The sequence below is a fragment of the Heterocephalus glaber genome, unplaced genomic scaffold (genome assembly GCF_053883595.1).
Source record: "Heterocephalus glaber isolate CG9 unplaced genomic scaffold, H.glaber_assembly_v1.0 deba00001452, whole genome shotgun sequence".
In the NCBI taxonomy this organism is placed as follows: domain Eukaryota; kingdom Metazoa; phylum Chordata; class Mammalia; order Rodentia; family Bathyergidae; genus Heterocephalus; species Heterocephalus glaber.
The window spans coordinates 24,442,632-24,457,222 of NW_028258302.1; the positions used below are offsets into that span (position 1 = coordinate 24,442,632).

The 14,591-nt window shown below is 44.4% G+C and overlaps 1 protein-coding gene and 1 pseudogene across 3 annotated transcripts in view; one reads left to right on the forward strand and one right to left on the reverse strand.

The window, feature by feature from the left end:
* The window catches only part of Dnajc16 (DnaJ heat shock protein family (Hsp40) member C16), a 51,533-nt gene that overhangs the window by 28,478 nt on the left and 8,464 nt on the right, over nucleotides 1–14,591 (reverse strand). For all 3 annotated transcript variants that reach the window (XM_004850336.3, XM_004850337.3, XM_021262848.2), the window contains one exon: nucleotides 13,883–14,216. In XM_004850336.3, the coding sequence (XP_004850393.2) occupies nucleotides 13,883–14,216 (334 nt within the window). The remainder of the gene's footprint in view (nucleotides 1–13,882; nucleotides 14,217–14,591) is intronic.
* Nucleotides 8,283–9,256, forward strand: LOC101706374 (CBY1-interacting BAR domain-containing protein 1 pseudogene; annotated as a pseudogene).

Below are 14,591 nucleotides of genomic sequence, written 5' to 3' on the forward strand. Positions count from 1 at the left end.
TTTCCCCTCCACCTCTGAATATGCCTTAAGTGTTGGCCCAGCACCAAGTGGAAGACTGCACCATCAAATCTAGCTCAAAACAACCTGGTAATAAAGAAGCAAAAATGATTTGAAATAAAACAAAACCAAGAGACCAAAACTGAAGCAGGAAAAAAAGGTATTTTACCAATACATAGGAAAACCCTTCTAGATTGTATGAGATTGCTACATATTTGGCAAATACTGGAAAGAAAAGAATTATTATTTTATTTTACTTTTTATTTTTAAGAGAGAAGGTCTTGCCATGTTGCCCAAGCTCCTGTCCTCAAACAATCCTCCTGCTTCTGATAGGGAAAAGTTTTAGAGAACTTAGTAGATTGAATATTAAGGTAGTTGTAGAAGCCAAATAAGTAATGTGTTCCTTTAAGATTTGCTTTTCCCATAACTCTTGTTGTTTAAGGTGAAGGTTATCTGACTCTTTAACCAGTGACTTCATTAACCTAACAAAGTTGCAATGCCTAGGTGAATTTACAATGTATATGTGCTTATTTTGTGTCTGTGACCTGTAAATAGGAACTGGAATTGTATTAACACATCAAAGACCACTAGGGATGAGATAATGGCTAAAAAGGATATAAAAAGGAACCACTGGGGCTGGGGATTTAGCTCAGTGGTTTCGCCCAAGCACAATGACCCCAGTTCAATCCCTGGTACCAAAAAAAAGGAACAGCTGAACAAAGGGGCACTCGGATACCAACCAGAACTTTTATTATTTTACCCGAATTCTGTGTCTCTATGTACTTCTTTCCGAGATTTCCAGAACACTTCAGCCTCCCCAGTAGCTGAGACCATAGACACACGCCACCATGCCCAGTGAATGGGGCAATTCCTTCTTTTTAAACAGGAAGTCATAGTGAATAATCACTGCCTGGTCACTGAAATTGGGATTCCCTGAGCTAAGACTTGATTTCAAGATGCTTGTGCCTGGAATCAAATATCATTTCATCTATGTGCATCTCCTGCAAGCACTGCGAGTGCCAGGAGGATTCAGGGTCTCTCATTTCAGTTTCCTGGGTGTGATGGCTGTGGGATTGCATAACCTTTGTTCCTTTTCTCCAGCCCCATTGTGATTAAATGTGAATTAATAGATAAAGACGCTTGTTAGTTTTGGGACACTAGATAAAAATCTGTAACAGACCTAAAGTCTCAAAGTAAAACTACTCAACTCCTTGTTTGCCCAGAACTGATGTTCTGGACGCCACAATCTATAGAACAAGCTACAAATGTCTGCTGACCATCAATTCGTGACAGTCGACCACTAACCTTTGTCCCTTTTCTTTAATTCTATATGTTAACTTCCCCCTCAACTCCCTATAAGAACAGCCTTGGACTCTGAGCCAGTTGCCTCTCTAAGCTATTTTGCTTTGGGATTGCCGTCTGGCCAGACTAATAAAGGTTTGTTTTATTTTTCAACTTGTCCAGTGTGTTCCTTTCCGGGTGTTCTTCGCTGCAGTCAGTTCCTCGGAGCATTTGGTAAGGCCCTCGGTCTTACATTTTGGAGGTCCCAGTGAGATCCCCAGGTAAGGAACCCCAGTTCAGCCGAGACTCTGTGGCGGGATCCAGCAGAAGACTCTCAGGCACAGACCTCAGAAAACCTCTGGAGGTAAGTTTTTGGCCGGTTGCAACCATTTGTTGTCAGGAGTGAGGTGGCTGACTGGCCGGTAAGCCTCCCCTGACCCCAAGGTTCCTGACGAGGAACAAGGGAAGATTTAGTTTTGCTTTTGTTGTGGCACCTGTTCGTCTTGTCATTTATACATTAGTGTCCTACCTATTTTGTGTTTAATGTTGAATTTCTTTCCATCCGTTGTGTGTTTAATTTTGAATTTCTTTCCAAACCATCAAGGACAGAGATGGGAGGATCCTGCTCCAAGACTACTCCATTGGACTGTTTCCTCGCTAATTTTAAATTGGCTTTTTCCCCCCTGAGCAGGAGGACGAATATGGGGTTAAATTTTCTCACGGAAAACTTTGCTCCCTGTGTCAACTGGAATGGCTGGCCTTTGGAGATTGGATGGCCAGCCGAGGGCTCCTTTGAGCCGAGCCTCTGCCGGGTGGTATGGAAAAGGATAAGCGGGTACCCTAGCCATCCTGATCAGTTTCCATATATAAATATCTGGGTTCAGCCTTGTCAAGAGCCTCTGGCTTGGTTGCAGCATTGTTCCTTGTGAATAAACTCTCGCATTTTGGTTATGGCCCCAAGGGAACCCCGAGAGGTCAAAGCCCGGGCTCCCAAGCCGGTGCTCTCACAAGATCCTGATCCCTTAGACCCCTTTGTAAGACCTCCACCCTGTGTGGAGCCATCCTCCTCCTCTGATAAAACCGGCCCCAGATCTCGAAACCCTTTCTACCCTCCTTTTCCTGAAGAAGAAAAATTTCCGGATTCTGTAACCTCCCCCTCCCACATGCGAACGGGGCTGCTTATGGTCCCAGTGGGGCTCCCACTGAAGGGACTAGTTCAGTTCCTCTTCTGTCTCTTAGGGAAATAGAACAGGGTCATTATGTCTATATCCCTTTTTCTACCAGTGATTTGTATAATTGGAAACATCAAAATCCCCCCTTTTCAGAAAAGCCCCAGGCTTTGATCTCCCTCCTAGAATCTTTTTCATACCCATGACCCAACCTGGGATGATTGTCAACAACTTCTCCAAGCTCTTTTTACCTCTGAGGAAAGAGAAAGGATCCGAGGGCAAGCCATAAAGTCAGTGTTAGGGGAAACAGAGGGGCCCCTCGATGAACAACAGCGGGCCCGTACTGAGGCACAACTTCCGTCCACCCATCCCCCGTAGCAAGCTAATTCCTCGGGTGGGAGAGAAGCTCTCCAAAACTACTGTCAGCATCTCCTAGCCGGCTTGAGGGGAGCTGGCTCGAAAGCCTACCAATTTGAGCAAGGTAAGCGAGGTCCTTCAAGGACCTGAGGAATCCCCTTCTGCCTTTCTGGAGTGTCTGTTGAAAGCATACCGTACATATACTCCAATTGACCCAGATGCCCCTGCAAATCGACAGACAATTAATTTGGCTTTTGTTACTCAGTTGGCTCCAGATATTAGAAAGAAATTGCAGCGGATGAAGGGATTTGAGGAAAAAAATTTTAAAAAGTTGATAAATGTGGCGATAAAGGTGTTTAACAATAGAGATCCTTTTGAGGATAAAATGTCTAAAAAGATAAAAAAGACAAACATTGCAGCCTTGACAGATGTAGGTTTTATCCAAAAGAAATACAGAAAAAATAAAAAAGAGTATAAAAGTAAAGTATGGCCCTTGTTAAAAAAGGATCAATGTAGATATTACAAAGAAAAGGGCCATTACAAGAGGGATTGTAAAAAGTTAAAAAGAAAGAGAGAAAAAGAGACTTTAAAAAAAGGAGATGGAGTTCTCTTTGTAGATGAGAGAGATTGATGAGGCCAAGGTGGGGATCTCCAAACACATCCACCAACTCCAGGAAGCCGGCATCTTGGTCCCTTGCCAGTCCGCCTGGAATACACCCCTGCTTCCTGTAAGGAAGCCCGGCACCTCGGACTTCAGACCAGTACAGGATTTGCGGGAAGTAAACAGCCGGGTCGAGACCGTTCACCCAACAGTACCAAATCCCTATACTCTGTTGAGTCTCATCCCTCCCGGTCATGTGTGGTACTCAGTATTAGACCTTAAAGATGCATTTTTCAGCCTGCCTCTAGCACCTGTGAGCCAGCCCCTCTTTGCCTTTGAATGGACTGACCCAGACACCGGAACAACCAGACAGCTGACATGGACCCGGCTGCCGCAGGGAGTCAAAAACTCCCCCACTCTGTTCAGGGAAGCTCTCAGCAAAGATCTGCAAGAGGTAAAAAAAGTGTTTCCCCAGGCGACTATTCTTCAGTATGTCGATGACCTCCCGGTGGCGACTTCAACCGATAAAAAATGCATTGCAGCCACCGAGGGCCTCCTGAAAGCCCTCCAGGAACTGGGATATTGGGTGTCCTGGAAGAAAGCTCAACTCTGCCGGACCAAGGTAACCTACTTGGGCTATATTCTTAAAAAGGGAAAGAGGAGGCTGACAGAATCGAGAGTATCCACAATTCTCCAGATTCCGAAGCCAGGCTCAAAGAAACAGGTGCGAGAGTTCCTAGGGGCGGTTGGCTATTGCAGGATTTGGATTCCTGGCTTTGCTGAGATTGCCAAACCCCTGCATAAGGCCACTGCGGGAGGAAATACACCCCTTGAGTGGACTGAGGCTCGCCAGCAGGCATTTCAATTGCTTAAGACTGCACTTGCATCGGCACCAGCCCTGGCATTGCCAGACTTAAACAAGCCCTTTACCCTGTATGTGGCAGAGAAAAATGGGGTAGCTAAGGGAGTGATTACTCAGCTTTTGGGGCCATGGAAGCGGCCTGTGGCATACCTCTCAAAGAAGCTCGACCCAGTGGCCTGAGGGTGGCCTACTTGTTTGAGGACAATAGCAGCGGCAGCTGCTTTAACCCGAGAGGCTGATAAATTGACCTTTGGATAGGATTTAACTTTCACCACTCCCCATGCCATTGAGCCCTTATTGAATAGCTCACCTAGCAAATGGCTGTCTAATGCCAGACTGTTACAATATCAAGGACTTTTATTAGAACAGCCACGCATTAAGTTTGCCACCACTGCTGGCCTCAATCCGGCTACTCTACTCCCAGAATCTGATAAACAAATGCCCATCCATGATTGCCTCGAGACTCTTGAAAACTCGAGGGGAGGACATCTGGACTTGACAGACCAGGCCCTCCCCTGCGCAGAGATAACGTTCTATACTGATGGGTGCAGTTTCGTTCGTGATGGTGTGCAGTATGCTGGAGCGGCAGTGGTCAACCAGGACCAACAGGTGGAATGGGAGCAGGGGCTACCTCAAGGGACATCGGTACAGAGGGCTGAGCTGATTGCTTTAACTAAGACTCTGGAATTGAAAAAAGAAAAAAGGATAAATATATTCACTGATAGCCATTATGCTTTTGCCACCGCCCATGTACATGGGGAGATTTATCGGAACAGAGGGCTGCTAACCTCTGAAAAAAAAAAATTAAAAATAAGACTGAGATATTGCCACTGCTACAAGCCATGTGGTTGCCCCAAGAGGTTGCCATCATCCATTGCCATGGGCACCAAAAGGGGTCAAGCCCCAAGGTGACTGGTAATAATGCTGCTGATCAGGCTGCAAGACAAGCCACCCAAAAATCAGTGGGGAAGCAAATGGTTCTGCTTCCCACACCGGTACTCCCAGAAAAACCTGAATATACAGACAAGGAGATAACGGAAATGAACAGGAGACGCTGGACTCGAGAAAGACATGGGTGGTGGATGACTAAGGAGGGAAAGGTGGTGCTCCCAGCCGCTGCAGCAGACACGTTCCTGCGAGAACTACATGAGTCCACCCACCTCGGTAAAAAAAAGATGATGGCTGCCTTACAACCCCATTTCGTCAGTGAGGGATTAGCCCAAAAGCCCCAGGACATGGTGAGATGATGCCCCACCTGCCTCAAGGTAAATGCTAATCGGGTAACCAGGCCCCCTGGGGTCCAACACAGAGGACTAACTCCAGGAGAACACTGGGAGTTGGACTTTACTGAAATAAAGCCTGGCATGTATGGGTACAAATACCTGCTAGTTTTGTGGATACATTTTCAGGATGGGTAAAAACATACCCCACTAAGAGGGAGACAGCAAAAGTAACAGTTAAAAAACTCCTGACAGAAATAGTTCCCCGTTTTGGTTTGCCTTTAGCTCTGGGGTCTGACAATGGTCCAGCCTTTACGGCTAAGATATCTAAATTAATTAGTAATATCCTTAAAATAAAGTGAAATCTACACTGTGCCTATAGGCCTCAAAGTTCAGGACAGATAAAAAAAACAAATTGAACTTTAAAGGAGATTCTGACTAAATTATGCTTGGAGACTGAACTAGGTTGGGTAGAGCTTCTCCCTTTTGCCCTCCTCCGAACGAGGTGCACTCCCAAGCCTCCCCTCAATCTGTCCCCCTTCCAGATTGTTTATGGGCGATCTCCCCCAATCATTCCGTTAATAGATGTAGAATTAAAAAAAAATTTTTCCCACCTTCGACTCCTTAAATCCTTAAAAGCAGTTCATCAGCTTCAGTCAGAGCTACATGAGACATTACGAAAAAAAAAAAATGACTAGTCCAAATAAAAAACCTTTACAACCTTTACCCTATAAGCTGGGAGATTTGGTTTTTAGTCACAGCTTTGATTCCAAGACCCTGGAACCTCGTTAAAAGGGACCGGTTCCTGTTGTCCTGTCAACTCCCTTGGTGGTGAAGGTGGCTGGACATTCTGCCTGGATACATTGCAACCATCTAAAAGCAGGACCCCCCACGGACGTCAAAAAGGACAAATGGAAGGTTATCAGCCAACCAGGCGACCAAAAGCTAAGACTGGAACGGGTTAAAAATGTTTCACCTTAATGATAATATTCTCTGGGACACTAGCAGTATTGCCCCCAAGAGGACTAGATCACACAAAAAATGTATGGATTCAATTGACAAACTCGCTTGTCTAAATTCTGCTTAAATGTTGATGTAAATTTCCATTATGTGCTGAAAAGCTGTCTTATTCTGGTATACACCTCTTTAAAATTAATATGACCCTATACCCTATTTAAGGACATCCCAGGAAAAAATCTTACTTACATGGATAGTTATAATTGGGGACATGACACCTGCCGTAAACCTAAAAATGCTGTCGAATTATATACACCCAAGGTAATTATGTCAAACAAAACTAAATGTGCTTTGTATAAAAACTGCACAACCAAATGTCTGAGGATAAAATGGTCAAAAGGGATGTCCTGCCATATAAAACAAAAAAAATTGTGTATAACAATTGCCATATCTCCCTGCCCATCAGATGGTTTTATACCTGTGAAAGAATAACCTTTAATTATATTCCAACAAATTTAACCAAGACCCATTGCTGTTTGAGTCATCTAGCTGTAGTGTTGCCAGACAGAACTGATTTGATTGTGCCTAACAGAACTAAACGTTGGTCACCTTACACTGCACCAGGATGCGATGATGACGTAGGTCTGTTAACAGATGCTAAAGTAATAACCATGATAGCATCTTTTGTTGCCCTGCCTTCTACAGGAGTCCATGCTGAAAAGACAGTACAAAAATTAGCTTGCAAGGTGGTCAAAGGGTTAAATGCTACCTCATCAGCCTTGGCATTAATTAACCAAGAGTTACAGGAACAGAGACAGGCAATCTTAAATAATAGAACAACAATAGACTATTTGTTGCTCCTCCACCACCAAGGCTGTGAAAGAATAAAAAATATGTGTTGTTTCAATCTTACTGATAATGGTCCAAAGATTAAAAAAAAAGGTAAAACAATTAGAAGATCTGGCTCAAAGAGTACATGATGAGGATGGCGGGGACTTGTTCAAATGGTTAACTTCGTGGTTGCCCAACCTACAATGGTTAAAACAACTTTTTCTTGTCATCATAGTTGTGTGTACATGCTTATTATTGTCATGTTGTTGTATACAATGGATGCCTACATTTGTGCGTAAGATTACTTAAGTTCCAAAAATCAGTGGGGAATGTGGGACTGCATAACCTTTGTTCCTTTTCTCCAGCCCCATTGTGATTAAATGTGAGTTAATAGATAAAGACGCTTGTTAGTTTTGGGACACTAGATAAAAATCTGTAACAGACCTAAAGTCTCAAAGTAAACTACTCAACTCCTTGTTTGCCCAGAACTGATGTTCTGGACACCACAATCTATAGAACAAGCTACAAATGTCTGCTGACCATCAATATGTGACAGTCGACCACTAACCTTTGTCCCTTTTCTTTAATTCTATATGTTAACTTCCCCCTCAACCCCCTATAAGAACAGCCTTGGACTCTGAGCCAGTTGCCTCTCTAAGCTATTTTGCTTTGGGATTGCCGTCTGGCCAGACTAATAAAGGTCTGTTTTATTTTTCAACTTGTCCGGTGTGTTCCTTTCCGGGTGTTCTTCGCTACAGTCAGCTCCTCGGAGTGTTTAGTAAGGCCCTCGGTCTTACAATGGCCAGGACTGATTTACTTCTGAAGCAGTGCAGTGAAGCCCTGAAGAGGGTGACACTTGTAGGTCCAGACCCCAACACTGCTGCCCAGGGAAAGTGCGACTTTGGATTAATTCCTTCACCTTGCTATGCCTCAGTTTCCTCATCTGTAAAATAGGGACAATAGCCTCTCTCTGACTGGATTGCTCGGTGCATAAAGATGACCCATACAGGGGTGTGTGTGTGCCTCGCGCCCAGTGCACGTCAGCCGTCTGGGAGCCCCAGTTGCTGGGCTCCAACCCCTGGCTCCTGGCCATTTGCAAGGCAAGATGTTAAGGCGCACCCTGGAAAGCCAGGACGCTCAAACCAGACAACTGCAAGATGCTGTCACAAATGTGGAGAAGCATTCTGGGGAGCTGTACCAAATCTTTGCTGCTTATGTGCGGAAAACTGTCAGACTGTGAGACAAAGCAGACCTCCTGGTGAATGAAATTAACATGTATGCCTCCACAGAGACCCCAAATTTAAAGCAAGGCCTGAAAAAATTTTGCTGATGAGTTTGTCAAACTTCAGGATTATCGACAAGCAGAGGTTGAAAGACTTGAAGCCAAAGTGGTTGAACCTTTGAAAGCTTATGGAGCAATTGTAAAACTGAAACAGGATGATCTCAAAGCAGTGTTAACAGCAAGGAATAGAGAAGCTAAGCAGTTAACTCAGTTAGAAAGAACCCGGCCAGGAAACCCATCTGATCGACATGTAATTTCACAGGCAGAAGGTGAATTACACATAGCTTCAACAGATGTTACCTGAACAACTCATCATCTGGAGGAAACTATTGACAATTTCGAAAAGCAGAAAATAAGGATATCAAGGATATATTTTCAGAATTTATCACAATCGAAATGTTATTTCATGGCAAAGCTTTAGAGGTCTACACTGCTGCCTACCAAAATATGCAAAAGATTGATGAGGATGAAGATTTGGAGGTTTTCCGAAATTCTCTGTATCCACTAGATTATCCATCTCATTTAGATATTGTAAAAGCAAATTCAAAATCACCTCTTCAGAGATCACTGTCAGCTAAGGGTGTATCTTGAACAGGACAGGTATCTACTGGTCGATTAAGAAAGGATCAACATGCAGAAGATGATGAAGATGAAGAGGTAGACTTTACAGAAGAAGAAAATTAATTTTAAGTTAATTTCTAAATATCTATTTTCATCTTAAATGACTTGAAAACTTTATACTTACTTGATAAGGAAAACCTCAAAACAAAATCCTACCATAAATGCAAAAATAAAGGAAATTTATGCTGACCAAAAAAAAAAAAAAAGATGACCCATACAGGGCACTTAGCACAACAAAAGGCAAGTGAAATGCTCAATAAAAATTATTTTATGTCCTTTAGTGTCTAATGTGGTAAATTGGCACATGAAAGTAAAAATTTTAAATGCAAACGTGGGATAGGATGACTTCCTTGTTACCTTCTGCTTCTCCAGCACTGAGCAGTCTGCATCTGCTAGGCTGGTGTTATTCGCCACCTATGGATCTTCTCTGCTGCTGAACGGGGAGCTCCTCAAGGGCAGGGGCAGCGCTGTCTGTTCCTAGGCCCTAGCATGGCTGCCTGTCCACCCTAGATGCTTTACATGCTAGTTATTTCCACACTGCACGACTGTTGGTTCCACCTAAATAACTGTCCTACTTCTACCACATCCTGCAATTCAGGCATTTTATGTCATTCTGAGATGACATCCAAGCTTCCCTAGCTCAGCTCTGAGACTCTCTATTCCTCCTGTCAACACAAAATAGAAACTTTATTTCTGGTGATTGTGTAAAGTGTGGCGATACCTGAACTAGACAGAGAACAGCCAGGGCGCCTGTCCTGATCTCATCTCAGTGTCACCAACTATAACCAAGGGAACCAGCTGTCAAGAATCTTCAAGCAATCTGAATGCTGCAAAGGGAAAAATGGTCTACAAACCAAATTAATCCAATCTGTGCAGTCACAACCTGCCTTCCATAGGATTTGGTGGAGCACAGCAGAGAACTGACAAGATATTCAGTAAATGTTAGTTCTATGGATGCTAACTCTGGATTTTTTTTTTTTTTGAGACAAGGTCTCACTATATAGTTTAGAAACTCACTATGTAGCCCAGGATGACCTTGAACTCACAGTGTCCTCCTGCCTCAGCCTCCCCAGTGCTGGGATTATAGGTATGTGCCACTAATTCCAGCTTTTCACATGCTTAGTCCTGACTTACTAGAATTCTATAGCATGACAACCTAAAAGTATGGTGAGATCTTTCAATCATCAAGGATTTAAGGCCACCCGAAGGCAGTATGGCACTGTGGTTCTACCCAGTCCTGGGACTGTTTGGATCCCAGGACTGCCAAATACCAGATGTGACCCTGGACAAGGTACCAAAAATGAGCTAAGTATCTACATGAGGCTACCAGTAGCACTTGGCCCCAAGGTTGTTGCTTAATAAGAGTGGTATCTGCAGGGGGCCAGGGATGTAGCTCAGTGGTGGCGCTGCTTGCCTCACAAGTGCAAGGTCCTGAGTTCAATCCCTGGTACCAAAAAAAACCAAAAAAAAACCCGTGGTACCTGCAGTGGCATTTGGCACATGGCGAACCCTCAATAACTCTCAGCTATTATGCATCACTTCACACTGAGTGTCGAGCTGAGGTAGCTCTTTCAAATCACTATTCCCCTGTCAGCTTATGACTCTTTTCTCATGTCTCACGTTCAAAGGGGCTTGGGAACCTGGTCCCCCAGGCCTCAGCACGACTGGGCAGCAGTGGAGGGCTGCCAGGTCACTCTCCTACATACCACCTTCCTAAACATCATATAGCAGCTCCTTTCTCCTGGCTCCCGCATGCTCTGCCTGCTTCCTCTGTCACCACACAGCCTTGCCTGGCCCCACAGCAGCTCCACCTGTGGGCACTTGCTTCTCTGTCTACCTTGCTCCCTTCAGCCTGCAGTGTTGCTTCTCACCTCTGCCCAGGTCTTGAAGAGGCTCTGCTCAAAATGAGCCTGAAGCAGTACATTGTGGCCAGTGAATTGAAGAAAATGGACTGATACGTTTAGGAAAGATTTTCAAAAGGGGTTTATTAAATAGGTCCTTAGCCAAGCGTGGTGACTCATGCCTGTAATCCCAGTGCTTGAGAAGCTGAGATAGGAAGAGTGTGGCAAGTTCAAAGCCAGATTGGGCTACATAGTGAGTTCAATGGCAGCCTGAACTGCATAGAAAAAATAGCCACTGAAAAAACATTTACTTCAGAGCCAGTTGTGGTGGCACATGCCTATGATGCTAGCACTCTGGGAGGCTGAGACAGGAAGATCACAAGCTCAAGCCTAGCCTGAGCAATTTAGGGAGGCTCTGCCTCAAATTTAAAAAGCCTTGGGTTCAATTCTCAGTACTGGGAAAAAAATAAAAACTACTTTGGTAAACTAGGAAAACCAGTTTATCAGAAATTCTCTAAGGTTCAATTAAGTGCATAATATATATTAGGTCCTTAGCTTAAAATTTTCTCATTTATTCTTCATAATGATACTGTTGACTTGACATTACTGTCCATTGTTTTTCCCCCTAAGACAGGGTCTTGCCATGTAGTTCATGCTGGTCTAGAACTATGTAGGCTGGGCTGGCCTGGAACTCAAGGCGATCCTCCTGCCTCAGCCTCCTGAGTGTTGAGTGTTGGGATTCTAGGCATGCGTCACCATGCCTGGCTATTTTGGATGTGAAGAAACTTAGGATAAGTAATCTGTTCAAAGGACACAAAGACAGAGTTTGAATGTTTATCTACCTGACCCCACAGTGCTTGGTCACAGACGCTGTTCTGAGTGGCCTCACATCATGTATGTTTGCCTGCCGTGTTCAACATGTCATTCGGGCCCTGTGCTGAACATGGAGTAAATACATTCCCAACCTGAACACGCAGTGCTGTGGCTCTCCTAATGGGCCAATGTTAGCTCCTAGACACAGTGTGGGATGCAGTGACACTTTGTGACCAAGAAGCCAACCCACTCAGTGGCCTCCACCTGACCTCAGCTCTCCTTCACTCATCACACACCTATTGCCTGCCACATGGGAGATGCTGCTACACTTCTTTCCTCAGCTTCTTCCTGAGCAGATATTCACTCTCAGGAAAGCATTCTGCCAAACTGGGGTACCTAAGCATTTCTGAATAACAAGACAAAAGCTCTTTAGAATAAATGAACCAGTGGTTTCCAGGAATCTGCACTCTCCAGAGAAATTCAGGCTCCTCAGCCCCTAGGGTTGAGATTTTCCCCATCTAGTTACTCAAGAATAGGTCTGCTAAGGCCTAGAAAACACACACATAGGAACTGAACTCACCTCTTCCAACTTTCAAGAGTCAGTAAGTTAAATATTCACCCTTGGTCACTAAAAATTTCCTGGGATGAAGTGGTAAATATGGCTGAAAGAAAGGCTGATCTGTGATTCAGACTGGAACCCCATGGCCATTACAGGGCTGGATGTTCATGTCCCCCAGATTCATATGCTGAAGCCCTTGCCCTCAACATGATAGTACAAGGGTCTTTGGGATAATTAGGTTACCAGAGTGAATCTCACGATGTGACTGGTGACCTTGTAAGAAGACACACAAGACATACAAGGACAAAGCAAGGTGGCCCCCCACAAGCCAGGAAGATGGAGTTCCTGAGAACCCAACCATGCTGCATCCTGGCCTCGGACTTCAGCCTCCAATGTTTAAGCCACCTTAACTACGGTATTTCATTATGGCAACCTGCGCTAAGAAAGGAAGAAATGCAGTTAAAATGGGGTTGTTAAGATGGGGTCTCACCCAACAGGACTGGTGTCCTTGTAAGAGGCAAGGATATAGAAGACACCAGAGATGCACATGCAGAGACAACCACATGACCACACAGTGAGAAGCGCCACCTGCAGGCCATGAGGGAGACCTTAAAAGACAGCGAACCTATGACACCACATTCTGAGACTTGTAGCCTCCAGAACAGCAAGAAGGCCCCCAACTAGGTATTTTGCTATTTATGATGTAGTTAAAACTTCAAGCCAGTAATGCAAAATGAAAGTGACTTATATGTTTTCCCTCCCTAAAACCACGTCTCAGGGTCTCATGTCTCAGTGGTGTAGCACCTGCCTGGTACATGCAAGGGCCAGAGTTCAATTCCTGGTTCCAAAACCAAAAAACAAAAACCAATATAACCAAAAAACAAAACCAAAAAAACACATATCTGGAAAACATCAACCACCAGGAATCCATGAAGAAAAATCACAATACCTGCCGTTTTTCTCCCAATATTCCATAAATTCAAGAATGAGAAAAATCACCCTCTCCTATACAAATTATCTCTTACAGCTTAAAAATGAAATGTCCTCAAAGACTTGGGTACTGAGAGCTTGATCCCCAGTGCAGCACCATTCAGGGTGGGGCTGGAGAGGTGACTGGATCATGAGGGCACTGACTTGTGAGGGGATAAATCTGTGGATGAGTTCAGAGCTGAACAGGCTCTTAGGAGGTGGGGCCCAGCTGGAGGAAGGAGGTCATGGGGGGCTGCCTAGCAGGATATATCCTGTCCTTGCCCCTTCCTTCCTCTCGGCTTCCTGACTTCTGTGAGGTGAGCAGCTTTCCTCCACCATGGCCTTCCGCCATGATGTTTCTGCCTCTCTACAGCCCTAAAGCAATGGAGCCAGCTGGCCTTGGACTGAAACCTCTGAAACTGTGAGCCAAAAGTAAACCTTTTCTCCTTCAAGCATCTATGTCAGGTAGCTTGTCCCAGCAACAGAAGGTCAACAGTCTCCAAAAGAATAAAGCAATCTTACCCAATCCTTCCAGTTCTTGAACCACTTCTTTCCAAATGGGCTCGATGTGGATGCAGCTGAAGCACCAGTCTGAGGTGATCTTAATGAGGTAGGGCTTCTTGAAGCTGTCTGGAACCACTTCATTCACGTAGTGTGAAAAGTGCAGTAAGTACTTTTCATCAATTGAGTCCCGCCGCTCCGAATTGAAAGGAAAGTGAAAAAAAGATTCATCGAAATAGAAATTTTCGTGGAAATGGTGGAAGCGATACTCTCGCTGCTGCTGCTGGTGCCGCTGGTTCTCACCAGCATCGCCATAGTGATCATAATTTGATCTCTTTTCTTCATTGGAAAGAATCTAGGAGGAAAAAGGATAAGAAATCTAAAAAACAGGAAAAGTTTCATGCAAAGGAATTTTCTGGCAGCAACTTGAAAGACACAAAGAAAATAAATGTAAAGATTGTGATGTGATTAGATACTCTTTTTTCTTTTTTTTTTTTGGTGGTGCTAGGGATTGAACTCAGGGCCTTTGCACTGAGCTACATCCCCAGTCCTTTTTTTAATTTTCTGTTTTAAAATTTTTTAATTTTTGGGCCGGAGATGTAGCTCAGTGGTTTCGCTGCCTGCTGTACAAGCGCAAGGTCCCGAGTTCAATCCCCGGTACCAAAAATAAAAAGAACTCGGGACCTTACACTCGAGGCAGTCGAGCTAAATCCCTGGCCCTATTTTCTAT